Genomic DNA, 21,999 nt, shown 5'->3' with positions numbered 1-21,999 from the left:
TCCAAGTTGCTTCCCCACTGCAATCATGAATATCTATACATGTCTATCTATATACAAGAACCAATATGGTTGACACCTTAATTTATCATGTCCACCATTTCTACGCATTCAGCCATATAAAATGAGTAACACTGTACTCCTGAATGTACATGTATGTACCAAATAACATTCAGATATTTATAATAAACAAAACTATTCAACAATATCTCCCCTGAATTGAATAATCATGGTATGATAATAAATTAACCGGGACTTAAATCAGGGTGAGATTTGAATTTCACAGAAATCACATAATGTTAACATTCAACTGCATGACGTACATATAAAACTCCCAAAGAATAACAAATACAGAATAAATACATCGCCACATTCAAAATAAGTCCCCAGTTTCCTCCCACCACAATAATGGTTACCATTGTATAAGTGAAATATTCTTGAGTATGGTGTAAAACACCAATGAAATAAAATAAGTCCTCCATCTTTTTTTGACAAATTTGTGGCAATAGCCAGCAAATAACAATTCCTGTCAATTAAAATATCACAGTGTTACCAGGATGTAAGCACTCCTCAGCAGCATTTGTCTTCCCTCTAATATAACCTTCAATTCCCAAGAAAAAAAATTATTTTACATGTATATTAAAACGATGCCGTTCAATGACTCAATGAGAAAACGTCTTGCTCCAAAAGCTAAACAACGTGACCTACAAAACCATAATTTAAAAAAACCCAAACTTTCTATCCACTGGTTTTTTACTGCAAAATTTCCAAGTAATCTGTCCAGGGCTTTCTTCCCATGGGTCACAAAGTTTTGACAAAAATATATTTTATTCTGAACAATTTTAAGAGGTCAACTTGTGAAAAAGCTGGGCCAAAGCCAGACATATCACGTCATTTTGAGAGCTATCAAAACAGTGCATATATGATAATAATGGCTTTGACGATTTGGTCAGTCAGAAACCTTGAATGAAAAGAAGCATATTTCAATTAGGTTGCAACACAGGCTGTTAGACTCCATGGTGCATAAAATAGTGCCGGCACAGAAGATGGCTACAAACCAGACATACATGTATCATGATATAGAAAGAATTGAGCACAGATGACTTCATTTGCCAACAGCTTTTGATCTGCAGTACTGACAAGTCAAACTGAGCCATATGTGTCCCAGGACTTCAACACACCAGGATATCCCAGGAAATAATGTATATTCCTTTAAAAGAACTACAGGTTATACTTATCACCCAAAGAACCCACACTAAATGTTGCTAAATGACCCTCTCTGCGTGTAAATGTGTGTGTAGGGCTGGTTTGTGGAAGAGTCGTCTACTGTCAGCGATCCATTTCCATACCGTTGGTTCCAGGACTTTCTGTTTTTACTGTAAATGTTCAGGTATATGCCCAGGACCACGATTATCCAGACCAGGACATACCTGGAAAAAGTACAAATACAACGCAATTCAGGTTAGATTATTATTTATTTGTTTGTGTTTTATGCCGTGCTCCAAAAATATTTCACCTTTATCTGATACAGCAAAAACAGTAGACAGGAAGTTTGCCAGTATAACATGTTAATTACAGGCCCTGCGCTTCACTCAGAGCATTCTGGTTTCCCGTACAGATATTATACTGGTTACCAGTTACTGAGTATAGCTTTTAAACAACAATCCTACAACAAACTGAAACAAAACAAGTAAACTGCCACAAAAAAACCACTATACTTACTGGAATGTGAATGGCTTGGTGAAGAAGACAAAGGAAGAACAATGGTGATGGCTTTTCTGCAGGTGGTCACTGAAATACAGAAACAAGAAAATTACTGTTGTCAAAGCAGATATCTGATATAAGTATCGCTTATTTGTAAATGTTTGTGGGGGCCTCTGTGGCTCAGTTTGGTTAGCACGCTAGCACAGCGTAATGACCCAGAGTCTCTCACCAATGCAGTCGCTGTGAGTTCAAGTCCAGCTCATGCTGGCTTCAGCTCCCATCATAAGTGGGAAGGTCTCTCAGCAACCTGCGGATGGTCGTGGGTTTCCTCCGGGCTCTGCCCGGTTTCCACCCACCATAATGCTGGCCGCCATCGTATAAGTGAAATATTCTTGAGTACGGCGTAAAACACCAATCAAATAAATAGTTTTGTGCTTTAGTTTAATCAGTAAAACAACAGGTAAATACACGTGTAGTTTACATCCCAAACTGGCGGCCAGGGGACTCAGCATGTAGAAACCTGTGGACAGGTCAATGCAGACACCCACATGTACAGGGTAAAATTTCAGTAGCAGTCCTTTCTCCATGAAGAATGTCTTTGACTGGCCTTAACCCCTTAAACCCTCCTTTCTAACCAGCATAGCTGGATGACATCATACAATCGATCTCTAGGTAACATATCAAATAGTTTCACGAACCTGTTACGGCGACCAAAGCTCCAAATGTCTTCACCATGGTGAGAACCAGCTTCACACCGATGTAACCAGTCATTGAGAAAAACCAGTGCATAACCATATGTTTCCATCGGATACTAGAAAAGAAAAAAAAAGGAGCAAAGATGATATAATGCAGATCATGTCTCAGTAACCAGCACGTGCCCTTGTATCATATTTCCATTTAATTTCACACATGTGAAACCATCAGTGACCCTACCCTTTGAAATGAGCCATCCCCAAATAATAGAGAGTATGTAGATGCACTTAGTGTGCTATTTTGAAATTCTGATGTTCATGTAACACCGAGTCTAACCCTGTATCTCTGTCATTTTCTGGGGGATTCTCGAACACTATCTTTTCAATTCACTACCCTCACCGATGAAACTAACTAACTCACTGTCTTATGGCCACATTAACTTGGACGAACCCACACACCTACCATCGACAGCCATTTTGAAATGTCATGTGACCAGCTTGGGGCTTTGAGCTGTAACTAGAGTTCTAGCATTGAAACCCTCTAGAAAAGTATTATACTTTTATAACTGTCTGCGGTCGCTGTGAATTCAAGTCCAACTCAAGCTGGCTTCCTCTCCGGCCGTACGTAGGGAAGGTCTGGCAGTAACCTGTGGATGGTCGTGAGTTTCCCCCACCTGGTTTTGCCCGGTTTCCTCCCACCATAATGCTGGCCGCCGTTGTGAAATATTTTTGAGTATGGCATAAAACACCGATCAAATAAATAAAATAAATAAATCATAACTGTCTGTAGGCACAATCGTCATATTAATCCAACCCAGTAAAGCATAAAAAAGAATTTGTGCAGGTAAGCCTGGATCTACCAGCACACCTCGTTGAGATCAGTTCCACCTGCATGGTGCTTGGAAATGTGCGGAAAGTTTTTTTGAGAGGATAGATTCATTGTTAAAATTTTGGACTAACTTACACCTAGTGCCTATGAAATAATTATTCCTAAAGGTGAATGTGACCATTTGGGTAGAACTTCCTCTATTCTACTTCAAAATGACACAAGCATATGTTTCTGTGATTGGTCAGCTGAAACCAAAAGAAAATTAGCCTAGCTAAAGAGCTCACCTGTATGAGATACACAAATGCAAAACTTCGACTTAATGCAAGAACTGAAATCGTGAATTGGTTAATTTACAGTAATTAAAATGCACACAAAAAATCAATGATGGAACATCCCCCTTGTGTCACTGTGCTTTATATGCATATAAAACATCAGGTCAATCCATTCCGTACTTTTTGAGACACCATTCCTAACAATTTGTTCAACTCTGATCCTTATACACAATACACAAAGTCAGGAATTCAGTAATTTACGGTACTTAATATGTACAGATGGATAAAATGATGAAATATCCCCCTTATGCCATTCTGCTCTGAGCAAACACTGAGCTCAATACATGCAGTACTTTTTGAGAAGCCCCTCCTAACACTTTGTTTAGCATTGCTTTCTCCATTACTGAACACCGATGCTCAGGGTACAACATAAGCTACCTATGTACTTTATACAGGCGAGTTAAAAATTCCAACATTTATGTTATATCATCAATGTTCAGTGCTCATTTTGGAAAACTTCTACTGTCACTGCAGCCAGACATGAACAGCGGTTATACATGGCCAAACAGGGCTCATACTTTCAATAAGAACATCGTCTGTATCAGTGTTATAAATCTAAGCTTGCAGTCCACTCATCGTTATGTAGGAGTTCATTTCACAGAAGATTAGAGAGCAAGGGCATTCCTGTGGCGTATGAACTCATTGTGAAGTGACCACCTGGTAACGGTTTAAGCTCATTTGTTTTTAATATATCTACTTATTTTATGTAGTTTGCGGTCAAAACTAAAAAAATAGAAAATTTAAAGAACATAGTCATATTCATGCTGAGAAGACTGTAGTTTTTATGGGGTGAACTACATTTTGTCAGTACAGGTTGTCTAGTTGTAGCCAGTCTGTCTGCTGACTGACCAAAAAACAACTGTGTTTTTACCATTTAGTACGCAAAAAATAAAGGTATCTGAAAAATAAATTATCAGAAAAGTCTATATCAGCTCGAGTTGTTTGAGGCGAGCCTGTTATATCAGTCAAGCTTAAAGAGTGAGGCTTATGCGAGAGCCGGACCCCAGGCAACTCAAATTAAGCTGATATGAAAGGCCGCCCTCAGGCAACTGGAGCTGATACATCATCTCGGATCACACACTGTTATGATAATCTCTATATATCCAATGCTAGAAAAACTTCAGAGTGAAGGATATCAATCTCTGGGAAACCACAATACCTAATCTGTATTGCTCCACAGACTTCCTAATGTAAGGCTGTGGACATGCCAGCCGGAGCCAAAACTGTAGAGGTATGCTCGCGGGGTAGTTTCACATAAAATGGCTTGTTCTGATCATCTGTAAATCAACCATGATACCTTACCTGCAGACAAAATTTAAATGCTGGGATAATCTGTCCAGAAACCAACAGGCCGAGGAGAATATAGATAAAGCCAATTCCGTAGGAGTACAATACCTGCAACACAAACATGATATCATATATAATGCGTCTAGTGCTGAAAGCCACCACGGCGTCTTGATTGAGTTAGGTCTTGGTGATCACCGCACCTGGTTAAGTATGTACACATGGTGTGCAATAGCCCCACTAGTGTCCCATCTGGTTTGCCTGGGCTCAGTTCCGTTTTGAGAGCGGGAGAGTATGTACAAGAGCTGTCCACAACTCAATGGTGCCATGACCATCAGAAGAATGGTCAGCCAAGAGAATCTCGAAAAACTCCCACTTGAAGAATCTAACAGTCACACTGTATGTCTGAGGAATTAAAAGACAAAAATCTTACGTGTGTGTCCATGATCCACTCTGGACAACAGAAAAAGACTGCATCAGTGCCATACAGTAAAAAATTCAAAACTTACACTTTTTTTACTCAATCACTGATTCACCACTGGGAAAAAAACACTATTGTTTCAAGTATTGCAACAACCATGTAACATGATCACTGACTCACCACTTCTGAGTTGGTGGCTGAGAACTGCTTCATGGTCTTCTCCTGGACATTTCCTATGACAGCATCAGCTGCCAGGGCCAGCGTGATCAAGATAATACCTGTCGGCAAATACATCAGAGGCCTCATTGAATGGAAACACTACATTTATTTGTTTCATTTATGTTTCATCAAAGTTAAAAAACTTTCAAATACCATTATACTATTAAGCTTCATGTAAGATGACACTAAATATGACCGTGCTTATTTCTGTACACATCCCTCTGCTGTGTAGGCTACAAATATACTCACCATAGGTGTTAAATCTTGGAGATACACTGCTGTCTGCCAGGGTGAAGAGGATGAGCCCAACACTCATGCACACACAGGAGAGGTAGTCAAATATACCATACTTTTTACCTGAGAGGAAAAAGGTCCAAACTTCACTGAAAAGTATACATGTAAATGTCACATGTTTTCCTTGATTCTGACCAATTCGTCCAACCTTCGGTGGCTTAAGAGATTCTTGTGAAGATTGATTCATTAATTTTGGTCACATTAATGTGAATATGACAGAAACTTAATGAAAATATTTATTCACTTATTTGATTGGTGACAATGTTTCAGCTGTATAATGATGTCTCTACTTTGATTGTAGAGTGGACAACACTGGTTTGTGTGTTTTCCACTGGTTTACGTTGCCTGAAGCCTCCACTAAAATTAAAGTGGGGCGGCTAAGCCATACTAAGTGATATCACTTCCGCTGCATCAGACACCCCCCCACCCCCGTTAAAAAATTTTTAGAACGTTCCACCGTTTCTCTCCCTGTAGGTGCTTGTATCATCAGTCGACAAGTTGGACAAGGGGAGATAACTTCAGCTGGGCAAAGACCTACCTTGTATGAATATCCCACCAAGTAGTACTGGTATGAGTTTGCAGCATTTAAAGATAACCTGAGTGGGGTAGTTGAGATATCCCACAGACGTGTTTGACAACCCCATAGTGGCGACGGTGAGGAATGCTAGCAAAGTATATGTCTTCAATGGAATTCTGTAGAAACGAAGTGAGAAACCTTTAAGGATTAAAATTATTATTACCTTTGACACACAAGTATTACTGAACTATTTAATGTTCACAGATCTTTCCAGATACAAATTACCCTGAGAATATTAGTTATGACACAGTTATGAGATGGAGTTTGTTTTGGAGCATCAGTTTGTCAATGTACACAGAAGAAGGTGTCTAACGCTTTATACCGAGTTATTGCAAAATTAAATCTTTATTTATGTATTCCCTATCGATGGTTGTTGTGGCTTTTAAAATACTTACAGGTCACAAAACAAAAAATGCAACTTTCACTGAGGTCTTTGTATTTCAGTGGAAATAACAAGCAAGCTGCTCAAAGATCACATCTGACTTGGTACCTTAGTTTAGTAAGAGTGGTTGGGCTAGGCATCCATCTCTAGCTAGTATTTTTACTGGTCTCAATATAGTAGAATTTGGAGCAATGCTTTGATTGGTGTTTTACATTGTAGGCCTACTTTAGAATGTAGAGTGAGTGCGTGAGTGCTTGGGGTTTAACGTCGTACTCAACAATTTTTCAGTCATGTGACGACGAAGGAATCCTTAGGGGGCATGTACGTGTAATGTGCCTCCTTGTTGCAGGACGGATTTCCACGGCTCTTTTATTTAGTGCTGCTTCACTCAGACGACTTACCGAAGGCAAGTAAGCCGCTCCGCCCGAGCCATTATATTGATACGGGTCAACCAGTCGTTGCACTATCCCCTTCATGCTGATCACCAAGCAAGGAAGTTACAACTTCCTCTTTTAAAGTCTTAGGTGTGACTCGATCAAGGATTGATCCTGGATCTACCGGTCCCGAAGCAGACGCTCTACCAGATAACTGTGCTATCACGGCCGGTCAGAATGTAGACCATTATTGTGTAAATAACTATTAATATTAAGAATTTACCTTCTCTTCTTGTCCTCCTTCACAGAAAGCTCTGCTAGGCCAAAGATGGAGTAAAATGCAAACTGAACAAGTGTAAGATACCAGCCGTAAGGTTGAAACCCTTCAAGCTTAAAAATCAACTCCTGAAAAAAAAAAAGTACAAAGTGTTTTGTTTCTAAATGATCAAAGCTCTTATTTGTACATTAAAACTGAGTTTTTTTTTGTGGCCAGTCTTAATTATTTCAATCCAATGCTTTGTTAAACGTGTAAGGTTTTCTTTACCTGAATGACTGCTGTCAATTTCTGTTATTTCTACAGTAAAACATAAATGTACTATCCATTATCTGGTTAATACTGTTCCATCTTAAGTAGTTCAAAACAAAATTTCTAGAGTCCAATGTGCTGTTTTTTCAACAGACTGTGTTGTCCACATCAAGACGGGAGCTAAAAGCCTTTTGTAGTCTAAGTCAAATGTAACTATTTTGTCATGAAAGAAATACCATTAACTGAAACTCATCTTATCATACTCTGTTTACTACCGGCACTTCATTTATGACATTCAATGTATATTAATCACAAGCATACATTAGACCAGCCTCGCAGACTATAGAATCTAAGGTTACTGTAATTTATTCAAATGCTTCAGCTTTACATCAAGAAGTTTCACTGATAGTAGACAATGTATAGTAGTTAGACTGTTAGACGGACGTATAATATAAAAAGTGAAATTAATCATGTTACTGTTTACCATTCAAGGATAAACACATCATTATTCAAATGAAAACGTAAAGGCAATATGGAACAAAAACTGAGAACGAAAAACTTTATATATATATATATATATATATATATATATATATATATATATATGTATAAAGTATTGCAATAGTTTCTCTTTCTGTCATTGTACATGTTGTACCTAGAGAGATTCACTGACCTGTTCTGTACAGAAATATTCGCAGCAAACAAGCATGTATAATACACTCACCTGCATATAGCCATATATCAAGTAGAAAAAGAAAATAGCCGTTGTCAGCAGTGTGAATTGTGTTGTTTGAGTCAGCTCGGTGATATTGAGACATAACAACATGAGTTCATCAGGAGGCTGTTGGACTGAATCCACAGGGCTGGGCACAGCTTTTGACATGTCAATTAGCACAGATGGTGCCGGGGAAAGAAACGTCCTTGAATTTGATGAGGTAGCATCACTTGGTCTGCTGACTGAAGACAGGCTTGATCGAGATCCATCATCATTACTTCTTAGTCTTGACATGGTTCCAGTGAGTTGGAATTAATTTAATTACGTTTGAATGTTTATTTAAGTCTGATGTTGATTAATTTCCCGCAAGGCACAGATATTTATATAGGTTTCGTAAGGAGCACAAGGACAACTCTCATACCACTCTACGTACATGTACTGGTGGTGGTAAGTGACTTGGTGTATTTATATAGTCTCTTCAATTATAAATTGCCTGTAAAGGCTTAATAACTGGTAAAATACAAAAGTAAGTCCGCTGGCTGAGCAGGCAGGGGAATTGGCACTTCTCATAAAATCATTTTTTCCCCCCTACAAATGCTTAAGCAGACAATTAGAACAGCTGTCACTAGCTGTCCTATCTCAACTAATATTATTGTATCAATCAATCTGATAAACCCGCATCAGCTATGATCAGGTAAAAAAATCAAAGCACAGACAGGCGACACACATTAAACTACATTGAATGCATTTCTATCAGTTAAATGTGATACTTTTTCCATCAACGTCTACTCTTAATTTCTCAATATCTTCTTAGCGATCGCCGACTCTAACGCTAACACTGTACACGTGTTGTGTTGTTGCTATTCCACAAAATTTCACGACTCACACTCGTACTTTTCTCACTGATACAATCAAGGAAACCCCTTAAAACTTCAAGAACCTATAAGCATCTAATAAAATGACATAGGTACTGTACTTGATTTAACATATCGCCTATGACATAAGTTACGCATTTCGCCTTAGCTCTTCATTTCGAAAGTACGTGCTCTCATGTTTTTTTTTTTTTGGGACGGTAGGATGATATCCTACTGGGTGGATAAAAGTTTTAGCATAAAATGTAATATATTATAACATTTATTTGTGTCTAAAATGCTCTTTTTCAGTGCGACATTTTATCTAGGTCAAATGCAGTATAGTTCACCTCTCCAAGTCTTGTAAAATGTACTTTTGCACGCCATAGGCCTACATTGGATACACTGTTGTATCTCAGATTGTACCAAATTATTTTCTTTGTTAAATGCTTCTTTTCATAAGTTGATTATCATTTAAGAATTCTCTGAGGTACCATTACAAATTAAGTTAGTTATTTGTCGCAAAATTGAGGGGTTTTCTCAATTAATTATAGGGACACAAAGTAATTACAAAAGACATTGTTTAATTGATAGATGTAACCAAAGTGCCTGGAGTAAACCATTGACCTTTGGCTAATTACTGATGAACTTGATAGACCGTTGACTGCCTGAAATTCAGATTCGGATTCTTTAAAGTCTGTTTTGAGTTTTGACTAGTACCGGGTTTTCGTTTGGTAGTTTGAGAAGATGTCGACTGTCGAATTGTACAATTTTGAGTCGGCACGCAAAGATTTTTCGGTGAGCTCATCATTTTATCCTTCTAGTCACTCATAAACTGTAGCATTTTAAAAATGAAACACGAAATGTGAGGAAAACAATCAAGCGAAGACAGAGCAGGTGTCTCTTTTGTCGCGCACGTGAAGCGCTATCCAGTGACCAATTGTCGTTATCATCGAGGACGCGAAATGACTGACATATTTTGTGGCCTTATTCATCAGTTGAACAAAATCTTTGAAATACCTCAATTATTTGACCAACATTTGAAGTAAAATTACCTTTGTTTCAGTGGCAGTGGAATTCTAGTGCTAATGTTTACAGTCTAGCCCAACCATATTGCCTAGCCCTGAAAGACCCCAACTCCTTTTCTTATATACGCCTAGCGTCGTTGGAATCTTGATGCGTACAGTGTTAATTTCTTACTCAATGAAGGTCCAGGCCAATTGTCTTTTTTATTGAACAAGTCTCGTGCAATTAAAAGACACCAAGCAAAAGACCTGCATATATGTCCCAACTTGCTTTGAATAGATTTATTTTAACTGTGAAGGCTTCCACCTTACATTCTCCTCGGTCATGGCAGCCACGTTGAACAGTTACGCACATATCCTGCGTGTGCCGTGGAAGCCTTCATGGCTATAATAAGTATATTCTAAAGCTAGTAGAGGCATATAGTGGAGATGTGACAGGTGCAGAAAGCAGGTTTTTAAGCTTAATAAATCTTTACGTATCACTAACAGTAAACAGCTGGTGTGTGTGTCTAGGAGGATGGGATGGGGATGGGTATGTATGGGAGGCGTAGAAAGTTTTCCTAAAGCAGATGTAGGCTACCCACGTCAAAACAATGCCAAACATGGTTGTGAAGGAAAAAGTTGAGCCTGAGTTTTGATGATTATCTTTTGGTTTTTTCTAAGTAGGTAGGCCAATGACCAAACAGTATGTGGGTTTTACTAAGAATACATGTAGGAGCATTCAGAGCATGAGTTTGATGGAGCGCTTCAGTGCAATCTCACCTACTCCCAGGTTAAAGTATAGTGATGCAGTAGGGCTAGACTGTAAAGGCTAGCCCTAGACCTTTGCTACATTAGTATAGGATCACATGTAAGTCATGTTTAGGATGTGATAGCATTTCCCCTTCCATTCACCACACAAAGTTTTGTAATGATAATCCAATAAAGTATCATTTCGCAGGCTTTTAGTTTCAGACTAAACATTCCCTATGCTCAATATTTTTGCTATGTTAGTTAAACTGCATTTAAAAAAATCTTATTTTAACTATCAACAAACAATCAAAGTTGGACTGTCTGTCTATCTTATCGGCTGCGGAACCCTGGTCAGTTGACATCATGCGTGAAGATCTGTCGGGATTATGTATTGAAAAGCCCGGCATTAGGCCAACCCACTGTGTGCTTTTCCTGAAGCTGTCATATGACAAAATCTGTAATTACCCATGTGTGTACACCTCTTAATAAGCACCCTGAAAACCATAAAAGCAAAACAGTTGTACAGCAAATATTTTGAATAATACCGGAGTTGTATTAGATCCTGGAAAAGCGTGTACAGCATAGCAACTAGGTGATGCCATGACCGATTTCTGCTCACATGCCAACCACCGTAGATGACGCAAACGCACTCCCGCCTGGTTTGTCTGATAGGAGTATGATAATACCGTGAAGAATTTGACATGGTTTCGCAGTTCACAGACTGTAATTTTTTGTAGCCAAGTTAAGCGATAGGTCTACAGGCTTGCGATCGAGTCCTCAGCAATCAAAAAGTTTTATATGAGATTTGGCCCATTTTTTCTCAATCTGTGCCATTTTTAGGCCATGTATGTAACTTTGTTGTGTTACTGCAGTCGCAAAGCCACACTTGAATAATTTCGAAATTAGTTGTTAAAGTATAGTGATTGTCTCCTGTGGTGTGGGTTGTACCCATTGAGAGGCCTCACATGCCTGCAGGGAATGTACCACTGTGCGTCACAAGGTCAACGGTGGCTTGATCGCAGTAGAGTTGATTTTCTGATGTTTGTTCACCAAATTCTACCGTTTTTCTTCTGTTTTCGACATTTTAAACAATCCGAATGGATTCAGGGAACATAAAAGCATTTTTATGCAGCTTGGAAGGTCTAGCAGATTTTGTCCCGTTAACTCCTGCTAAAGTATTCAAACAATTTCTCTTAAACTTGTGTATGTCTTTTATATCTTGTATATCATCTAAACATGTACATGCTTAATAATAATGACAGTCTGATTATTATTTTTGTACATGGGAAGGTCTGTCAGCAACCTGTGGGTGGTCAGGGTCCCCCCCCCCCCCCCCCCCCCCCCCCCGGGCTGTGTCTGGTTTCCTCCCACCCTAATGGTGGCTGCCGTCGTAGAAGTGAAATATTTTTGAGAACGGCGTAAAACACCAATCAAATAAATAAAATAAATAAATCCTGCATACAAGCTGAAGACACATTCATTATCATGATGATGTAGTTCTCAGAGCTCTGTATTTCACACGGATTATATCTGTGAATATCTGCAGTTTTACCAACTATTCAATCAGGTGAGCTGCCGGTGTTCTTTGAATACCTTGTTAAGTTGAGACTTTAGGGTGTGAATTTAAGAAAAAAACATACATGCACACTGCGCACCTGGATTTTGAAATTGTACACATAGAGTTCTCTACATGCACTGGTTTTTAATTTACAAATAGGAATGTATAATAGACATGTATAATGTATATTTTTCTTGAAAGCATTTAACCAACTTGAAAATATAAAATTAGGACCACTCGTATAAGAATCCCATATTTCTGTTTCAGAAATGCATCGAAAACACTGTGAAAGTGGAGAAAAAAGAAGATTTGTTAACTTTTGTTCAGCAGTACGAAGGAAGGTAAACAATGTAGCATCTTGGTTAAAGTCATACATTATTTGAATGCTAAAAATGCTATACTTCACCCTGCATATGTATAATATGTTGGCGACTACAGTGGACTTCTCCTGTGGAGACTACAGTGGACTTCTCCTGTGGAGACTACAGCAGACTTGTCCTTTGGAGACTACAGAACTTCTCTTTTGGAGACTACAGTTGACTTCTCTTTTGGAGGGAACAGTGGACTTCTCCATTTGAGACTGCAGTGGACTTCTCCTGTGGAGACTACAGTGGACTTCTCCTTTGGAGACTACAGTGGACTTCTCCTTTGGAGACTACAATGGATGCCACTAGTAACATAAGTTATCTCCATGGGCACACAAATAATAAAGTGCCTTTACCATTTGCTTTTGTTTTACTTGCAGTGATGCTGAAAAGAAAGCCACATTAGATCAAGCTTTCAAAGATGCCTTAAAGGAACTTGTGGTAAGCAGCGTAAGACTTCTTTATTAATCTCCTAAGTCCATAACACTTTTTTTGTTTGTTGTTTTGTTTAAATTTTATTGTTGTTTTGTGGCTGGAATAAAACATTTGATAGGTTGAAGGCATCAGCATACTGTCAATATCTGTAGTGATTGCTGGTGGATCTGCTACCTGTAGAAGTGACCTGTCGTCTTTCATTGTATCATTGTAGGCTGTCCAAAGAAATTGTGCGAAGTTTAAGACTGTGATTAATCTTAGTGCCTATGCAGTGACACAAGGTAGGGAAGATTTTATGTTAGAATTTGTTTATGAAGACTGCCTTTTGATAGGTTGAAATGTTTAAAATTTCAATTTCTGCGACTTTATGTGCAGCCTTGAATTAAATAATTTTCAGGTTATCTCTGGTAACATCTCTCTGTGGTTTGCAACAGCCACGAACGGTGTTTCCTACCTTTTCGGTGAATATTAAATTCCTTGTATTTTTATCACACCGCCCTAAATTGGAAAGCAGAACTATCTGTCTATACATTGACATCTCATGCTCGGCCTGCCATTTTATTTGTTGATTTCTTTTTTGGCAGGCCGGTTTTAAATGGGCCTTCTTTGGCAAATTTTCGGCCTGCTTTTCGCCGTTTGCAGCCCCCTGTTTTGAGCCCTGTGACTGTTGTCTGTTGAGTATTAGCTCAACCAATCATAGGGTTGCAGTGGCCACCCATAGTACACAGATAGCCAATCTTGGGTAGCAATTTGGGGTTTAGGAAAGATCACTCCAGGGAGTTGGTGCTGGAACTCCTCCACAAGGAATGTTTTTTTAGTACCATAGCTCAACATTTGCTCAGTCATACACACGGTTGCAATTGCCACCCATAGTAGTACAGGCGATGCGTGCAAAGACTGACCACTTTCCTAAAAAAGCATAAGACTTGGCAGAATTGTAGGTTATGTCCTGGAGATTTTCAGATCTAGAGCCATCACAGATATGCTCTCTGTAGACCACGGCAGCCATTTTGCTTGAGCCATTGCGAAAAAAGCAAAACAAAAAACCCCCAGTCATTTAAATATCTTTTGAACTGAGAATGCTATGTTGGCAAATGTGGCATCTTTACTGGTATCTGTTATTGTGATGTTCTACTGTATGATGGCACAATCAGAACAGCACCAGGCGTACATTATAATATTATTTGTATATCCCACGATGAGCCCACCACCCCCAATTTTTTTGCATGTATATGCATGAAACAAGGGAAGGGGTGTTTCACACGTTTATATTTCTCGAGATTGTGTCAGTTTTTATGTCAATGTGCTGACCAGTTCCAAATTCTAAATACATTTTGTTTAATGTTGAGCCTCAACACATTTGTATCTACTGTGGGCATAGTAACACTGTGTCATGTCATCTGCTATGTGCAGATGCCATAAAAAGTAAGTTGATATATGTTTTGTGGTTTAGTGCACAAAATACTGGATGCATGTGCTGACTCTACATGTATATGTGTCCCATGATATGATGGTATGGGCTGTGATGTAGTCAAGTGATTAAAGGTGCTTCTTTTTCCTGCCATATGAGGTGCCAGTTATTAGACTAGGAACTTATAGGTTCAGTATTTTTCAGTGCTTGTAGAGTCATAGTAACAATAAGCAGTCAACGATGCTTTTGTGGCATTCGCTTTTTCTCCACCCATGATGCTGACCGCCAGTGTACAAGTGAAAATTCTTGAGTGTGGCGATAGACAACACAACAATCATGTTTTAAAAATATGTCCAGCTGGACATGCTAAGGACTTGTATTGTTTTTTTGCAACCGGACAGACACTGCTGCAGTTTTCAGTAGGAAGGTGGACCCACTGGCATTTATGTTACTGACATTTTTGCGATTCTGTTTACCTGTGTTTACAGGCTGTTCTCAACATACAGGTTCCAACTAAAATTGGTCTTTAATATGTTTGCTACCAAGACCGGTTGGAACACAAGATTTCTTTTTTCCGAGTTGTAATTTGGTGTCTTTTACCACAGCAGCAATTTACAACTCTATAACATATGAAACTCTGCTCTGAATGCTTTGTTCATTTTTTTTTTTTTTGGTTATGGTCAGACCTGTGCTCGTCTTTCACCCCCTTCCATCTTCTGTCTGACCTCTTTGACATGGTGACCTTGGATGTGTGCGAAGCGACCTTTGACCTGGTGGAGGACAATGTGTATCTATGGAAGTCTGTGAGTGAGACATTTTTAGCTGTGACAGTCCGGTTTTTAAATTGCTGGACATATCTGTTGGTCAGGGAAATTTTTGATACTCTGTATTTTTTACATAGTTACTGTGATCAATGGCTTGAGTTCAGGACCGTGTTTTACATGTGTGACTTTGGGGGGCCTTCTTGACCCATTGGTTAGCCATGCTAGTGTAACACAATGTGGGTTTTCCCCATGCTCTGTCCTGTTCCCTCTCACTATAATGCTGATCGTCATCATATAAGTGATATGTTCTTGAGTACACTGTAAAACACCAGACAAATAAATGAAAAAATGTAAACTCAGGATTGAAAGTTTTGAGACCTTTCTACCAATGACAATGGGGTATGTAGAATTTGGAACTCACAACATTTATATTTTATTGACAGGATATGTTTTTTGAGGCAGGAAAAAACTATTTATTGCGGATGTGTAACGGTAAGAAATTGTTTATATATTTTTGTATGTTTTTATTTTTGTATAATTAGCAAGTAGTTTATAATAGTCTGTTTATTAAGCTTACCTATGTATGGAATTTCAAATAAAATCTTTGGTTCACGTCTCTTCAGTTATGATAATTTGGATTTTATATTTAAAACAGACCACTTTGGTTTTGCATATCATAGACCACTCCAGCGAGGTGGTGCTCAAACTTCCCACAAAGAAGTTTTTACCACCAGTTTTTTTTTTGCAGTTTATGGCATAAAATGCTTTAACTTAACATGAGATCAAAGATTTATTACAGCCAATGGTCTGGTTCTAGCTTTCTCAACCCATCATGCTGACAACGGTTACAGATGTGATAATATAAAACCGAACACATTATGAAATTACAAAAGCACAAGGAACGGAACAAAATGTGGAGATATTTTAACTGTTATGTTTTCAGATTTACTTCGGAGATTGTCAAAGGCCCACAATACAGTGTTCTGTGGCAGAATACAACTCTTCCTGGCAAGACTGTTTCCCCTCTCAGAGAAGTCAGGTATTAGAAAGGCCACTTTGTCATAATCATGTCGTAATTTGAAATATGTATCAGTTCTACAGATTAAGAGCGTACAGGTGTAAATATGCTTAGAAAATTAGATGTTACACTTCTAAACTTAAAACGGAGCGTACTGTATATGCCGGAAGATTTGTGTTGTACGCCAAAGTTCCCAAAAGTTAGCGTACATGTGAAATTTAAGGCAGATAGCCCAGTCAAAATCAGAAGTAAATCTCCACAGTTAACCCTGTGCTTGACGTTCTCCCCATGTGTTAGTTTTCACACCGTATATAACGAAGAGTTTAACCGAAAATTTCTGGCCATAAAGCTCAGCAAATCTGATTTGCTGAAGGAGACGACAGAGGAGAGTGATGAGCCCCCAGCTGTGCAGTAATCCCCAGTGATGTTCTGGCTGCTGGCCCTTGCCACGTTGGATAAACTCCCCAGGCATGAACTGAGAGAAGGGTGATTAGTAGGCCCACTATGCTATCTAGACCCTCATTAAAGCATTTGTTGCCCTTAAAAAGCCATCGTTCTTGAGGTATGGTCTGTTGGTCGTCGGAAAAATTTTTTTCGGGACCCGGGAAATAACTTGTGATAGGCTAAATGGTCTCAAATTTCCCTTGTCGGTTACTTCCGCACAGTCTGAGTTGGGGGCGGTACTCAATAGGTTATAGTTTGGCACCTCCCCCCCCCCCCCCCAAATTTCCATGTAATGAATGCTGTTGTTAGATCATTAAGGCCTACAGTACACTAGTAAGGTGTTATCGTAGTTTTTTTTTCACTCCAACAAGGGTAAACCTGTAAAACCGAACCTAATTGCAGTCAGAACAGTGAAGTGTTAGTGTTTTTATATTTGTAAATTAGATTGTAAAACGCATATGGGTATTTATTTACTCTACACAGATATTTGTGGTTCGTTGATGTTTTGAAAGACCTGCACGCTTATCAGTTTAGGCCTATTTGTTACCGCTTCACTGTCAATCCAACCTCAATCTGCCTGTTTTCGCACAACATATTCTTGCAGACTATACACGAAACATGCTTTCTGGTAGAAGATATGTAGAGGTGGTACTAGTGCTAACATTTCATTGCTCACTGAAGGGTGAGTGTGTTTATTGGATTTGTCCCATGTACATGTAGGCACAATACCCGTGAACACACTCCCGCCCTGTTGTGTCCCATTACCAAGAATCACCACCAGACACAAGGAATCATGGGATACACTTTGCAGAAAAATCAGCTGAACTATTGGTGAAATATGGTACCCTGTAGGCTGTAGCAAATAGCTCCTGTGCCACCACCCACGGCCGTGCAGAAAGCCTACCATCATATATGTCTTTGTGAAATTCTCGAGTGTTTGCCACGAGGAAGATGTAGCAAAGGGTTAAAATGGTATTTTAGGTTACTATACAGTGCGCTACTGCATTGCACAAAATTATCCTAACATCACTTCCAATGTTTGATTTCAATTTGACACAGATCATCGGTAAAGTCTACAATGTTAAAGTACCGGTATCATTAAAGGTCCAGTTTCTGACATATTCATGTACCTATGTACCTTTGTGATGGGAGAAGTGAATGCAATGGAATAAAAATATCATGAGACCAGCTAGCAACATATGCACAGAAACACTTCAGATTTATACAATATACTGCCAATAATTAAAGCATAAAATAATAAATTCTTGTCTTATAATGTACATTTGGAGTTAGTTATGAGTTAAAACTGTTTTATCATGTTTTGACCCCAAGACGATTTGTTAGCAAATTTGTATGGACCAACAAATGTTGAGACAGGTAAAAGAAAATTTACCTGTCGCATCAGGCAGGTTACCATAGAAAAAATAATACTGCAACCCCTGCTATCAAAGCACAAGGAATGAAAAATAGAGTATAAAAGAGTCAGTGAGTGAGTTATTGAAATAGGCCTCACACAGGTTGATGCGAAATAAATAAATGTATTAACTTCATTCAAATTCATTTCTCTTGAGGAAGAGCTGAAATAATTACTTTAGTCTAGAATGTTATAACTAGTTGTAAATTTTGGGGAGTTTACATGTCCATCTACTTGTGTAGTATTATGTAACTACAAAGGAAAGAGTCTCTGTACATGTCGGCCTACATGTACACGTATGCACATGTATGTCTTTTCTCCACCCCCTTTCACCTGATCAACTTCACACTTTCCAGGTGTATTGCTTGGGACACCAAATAGTGAAATGTTGAGTATTTGAAAAATGTGTTCTGCGGTGCTGTGTACTTGGAAAATCGGGACTACTGTACTCCCTCTGAAAAAAAAATTATCTGTAGCACTGACGTAGGCATTGATATATTACTCTACATCAGGGTGGGTCTATGGCCTGCCCTTTTCTCGAGAAATAATTATTTTCACAAGCCCTAAGGGCGAGTGGAAATGTTTGTTATCGGGAAATGTCAGGCCATAAACCACTCAACATGCTAGTATAATGAAATTATCACAAATGCATTACGAACAACTTTTCTTGAGTTAAAACTGGTATTTGAGCCAATACACACTGTGTTTTCTTGAACGAAGTCTTGACTTCGAACCTTGGTTGATCTGAGGGAGCATGCTTGCCTTATTATATGAACTGCTAGATAGTCATTTTCAAATCAGTTTGCAAGGGTGTACAAATTATGTATCAAAAAGATGCTATGAGAAGTTTTTCCACATGTTGTTAGCTGCTCTTTGGTATGATAATTCATTTGAAAATGAAGGCTAGGAAAATTATTGACTAGTAGCCAGATGTGCCTTCTTAAACTGAGACAGAATGTTTAAACCGTCCACACAGACAGTGCCTTGTCAGCTGAGTAATTGCTCAGCCATTTATAGGATTGCAGTGGCCACCCATAGTACACAGATAGCCAAGTAGCAATTTTCAAATCAAAGACCACTCCAACGAGCAGGTGCTTGAACTCCCCCCACAAAGAAGTTTTTATTACCATAGTTCAGTATTTACTCGGCTATTTATAGGGTTGCAATTGCCACCATAGTGCACCAAATTTAGTTTAGAACTGCAATGGTTTACAACTGTATAACATACGAAGTCACTGCTCTGCAATCTTTATGCATACGATGAACAGTCATAGTTGTGACAGTGTAGTAATGTGTGCCTTTCTTGTTGATTTAATGACAAGATCTTAGCACCGTATAATTAGAGAATAATACCTGTGTATGACAGTGTCATTCTACTTTATTTTGGTTTACAGGTCAGTATTGAACATATAACCTCACTTGAACATTATGCAGTTTTACAAACTGCTCAGTCAGGTGAGCTACTGGTGTTCTCTGAATGCCTTGTTTGATGTCCACATTAGTCTTCACTTCCAGGAAGGTAAATGTTGTGAATTTATGAATAGGTCCCCAAAAACCAGATTGGTTTTTTTTTTTTCAGCGCTGAATTTGACCAGTCAGTTTAACCTGGAGAATGTGACAGTTTACTTGAGTGAGCCAGAGGAACTGAAACCTAAGGTTAGTCGTGTCCGTATCTGACCAGGTTTATTCATTCAGTCATTTATTTCATTGGTTTCATTATATCATAGCTGGACTCAAGGATTTTTAACTGATAGGATTGTGGTCAGTTTTATTGGTGGATTGCCTTGTGTGATAAGCATACTCGCACGTCCTAGTGGTAACAAGGGGCTGTTGAATGAAGAGTCTAAGGGGATCCGCCAAGAGTTGTAATTCAAACCTCACTGGATCAATGAGCAGGCAGTTATACCTTTGACACCATTTTAAAGTAAACAGTAATTTGTGATCTTGCTGACTTTTTTGATTGATTCTCTTGGACTGGTAAATGATTACTGAAACATTTTTATTGGAAACCTTTTAAATCATTTCTGATAGGTAGCATTTCAAAACCATAGCTTTTGCGTTTTTCAAAATTCTGCGTAATAAAAGGAGCATGAAAAGGTGAAGAAATCTATGCATGCCTATATTAACTATCTCATTATGTTTTGTGATAACAGGGATCAGATAAAAATGAGAGCATGGAAGGGATTGAGGAAGGAGAAATGTCTGATCTCTCTTTCTCGAGGTACATATTTTATTTACTCCTGCTACAGAAAACGCACGGCGCGTTGTTAAAATTGCTACTTGTATTTTAAGTGAAGTAAATCAACCATCCATCAATCAAGAATTGCCAATCATCGGGCTAGGCAAAAATTGAGAAATGTCAATATTTGCTGGTAGATTGTCCTGGAGAAGAAAAGGGTGGGTTCAGAGTCTAGTTGTTGTTGTACGCATTGGCTTGCGACTAGTACGTTGTTGCTTATCAATCAGTGCAGAGAGTGATACAGTAAATTGATCAGTCAAGAAATACATTGTACCTAATTTGTTCTTGAATCAGATTAGAATGAATGTGTTGTTTAGTATGTTATAAGTGTATGCATTGTTTGCTGTTTCCAGCTGTCCCTGCTACATGTATGTCCTTCATATGTGGGCTTGAATTTGTTTCAGTGATCCCTGTCCAATAGATTACAACTTGTACAGAAAGTTCTGGTACTTGCAAGATATCTTCAGAAAACCTACACAGTGTTATGAGAAGGCGCCATGGAAGAAGTTCTCTTCAGTGAGTACTTGTGGGTTGTGGGGGCCTATCAGTGCAACTCACCCCCTATCTGAGGTCATTATTTTACTAACTGATTCCAACATTTATTATCTACTAACTGATTCCAACTTTTATTATCTACTAACTGATTCCAACATTTATTATCTACTAACTGATTCCAACATTTATTATCTACTAACTGATTCCAACATTGATTTTAACATGCCCATGTTTGCTTATTTCCAGGTGTATGTCCAGAAGTTTTGACTTGTCTGGTTTCCCACAGGTTTTTTCTGCTTTCTGTAACTGTCGGTGTGACAGCTTCCAATTCAAAGGAAATAGTCTTAAGTGCTATATAAATGTGCAATACTCAAAGAGAATTTTGTCGGTTGTTGTAGATTCAGGAGTTTTGATTCCTGAATATTTTGTGATTTACATTCTAAATATGCCTTATGGTTTTGTACGCTTTGTAAAGTGTTACAAGAAGGATAAAGTACTTTCTTATCAGACAAAGTATATGAACAGTATTTAGAACGATTCATTAATAAGATAAACTTATTTAATTGTGCAAAAATGTTGAGGAGAGGGTGGTCCAAACCAAAATGTATGAGTGGTAACAATGGGCCATCTTTTCCACCTCAGTGGCAGTTTTGGTCCAAACCAAAATGTATGAGTGATAACAACGTGCTATCTTTTCCACCACAGTGGCAGTTTTGGTCCAAACCAAAATGTATGAGTAATAATAACGGGCTATCTTTTCCACACAGTGGCATTTTTGGTCCAAACCAAAATGTATGAGTAATACCAACGGGCTATCTTTTCCACCACAGTAGCAGTTTTGGTCCAAAACCAAAATGTATGAGTGATAACAACGGCTATCTTTTCCACCTCAGTGGCAGTTT

General features: G+C 38.6%; 2 protein-coding genes across 2 annotated transcripts in view; one reads left to right on the top strand and one right to left on the bottom strand.

Annotated features, from left to right (window-relative positions):
- Nucleotides 1–35: 35 nt before the first annotated feature.
- On the bottom strand, nt 36–9,187 carry LOC135469893 (adenosine 3'-phospho 5'-phosphosulfate transporter 2-like). The gene is given in 11 exon segments (XM_064748527.1): nt 36–1,427; nt 1,720–1,756; nt 1,759–1,788; nt 2,400–2,484; nt 2,486–2,512; nt 4,857–4,949; nt 5,440–5,537; nt 5,728–5,835; nt 6,311–6,465; nt 7,389–7,510; nt 8,356–9,187. Coding segments are annotated over 11 exon segments (1,215 nt in total). The 5' UTR covers nt 8,641–9,187; the 3' UTR covers nt 36–1,252.
- A 738-nt stretch (nt 9,188–9,925) lies between these two features.
- Nucleotides 9,926–21,999, top strand: part of LOC135470813 (THO complex subunit 1-like) — a 24,279-nt gene continuing 12,205 nt past the window's right edge. Inside the window, exons 1-10 of the mRNA XM_064749855.1 lie at nt 9,926–9,995; nt 12,780–12,853; nt 13,258–13,318; nt 13,527–13,593; nt 15,408–15,526; nt 15,931–15,979; nt 16,431–16,526; nt 19,943–20,019; nt 20,517–20,584; nt 21,007–21,172. Of these exons, the coding sequence (XP_064605925.1) occupies nt 9,945–9,995; nt 12,780–12,853; nt 13,258–13,318; nt 13,527–13,593; nt 15,408–15,526; nt 15,931–15,979; nt 16,431–16,526; nt 19,943–20,019; nt 20,517–20,584; nt 21,007–21,172 (828 nt within the window). The 5' untranslated portion in view covers nt 9,926–9,944. The remainder of the gene's footprint in view (nt 9,996–12,779; nt 12,854–13,257; nt 13,319–13,526; nt 13,594–15,407; nt 15,527–15,930; nt 15,980–16,430; nt 16,527–19,942; nt 20,020–20,516; nt 20,585–21,006; nt 21,173–21,999) is intronic.

Source organism: Liolophura sinensis, chromosome 7 (assembly GCF_032854445.1).
Source record: "Liolophura sinensis isolate JHLJ2023 chromosome 7, CUHK_Ljap_v2, whole genome shotgun sequence".
NCBI classification, from domain to species: Eukaryota; Metazoa; Mollusca; class Polyplacophora; order Chitonida; family Chitonidae; genus Liolophura; species Liolophura sinensis.
The sequence above is the reverse complement of the archived record's forward strand: the minus strand, read 5'-3'. Positions and strand labels throughout refer to the sequence as shown.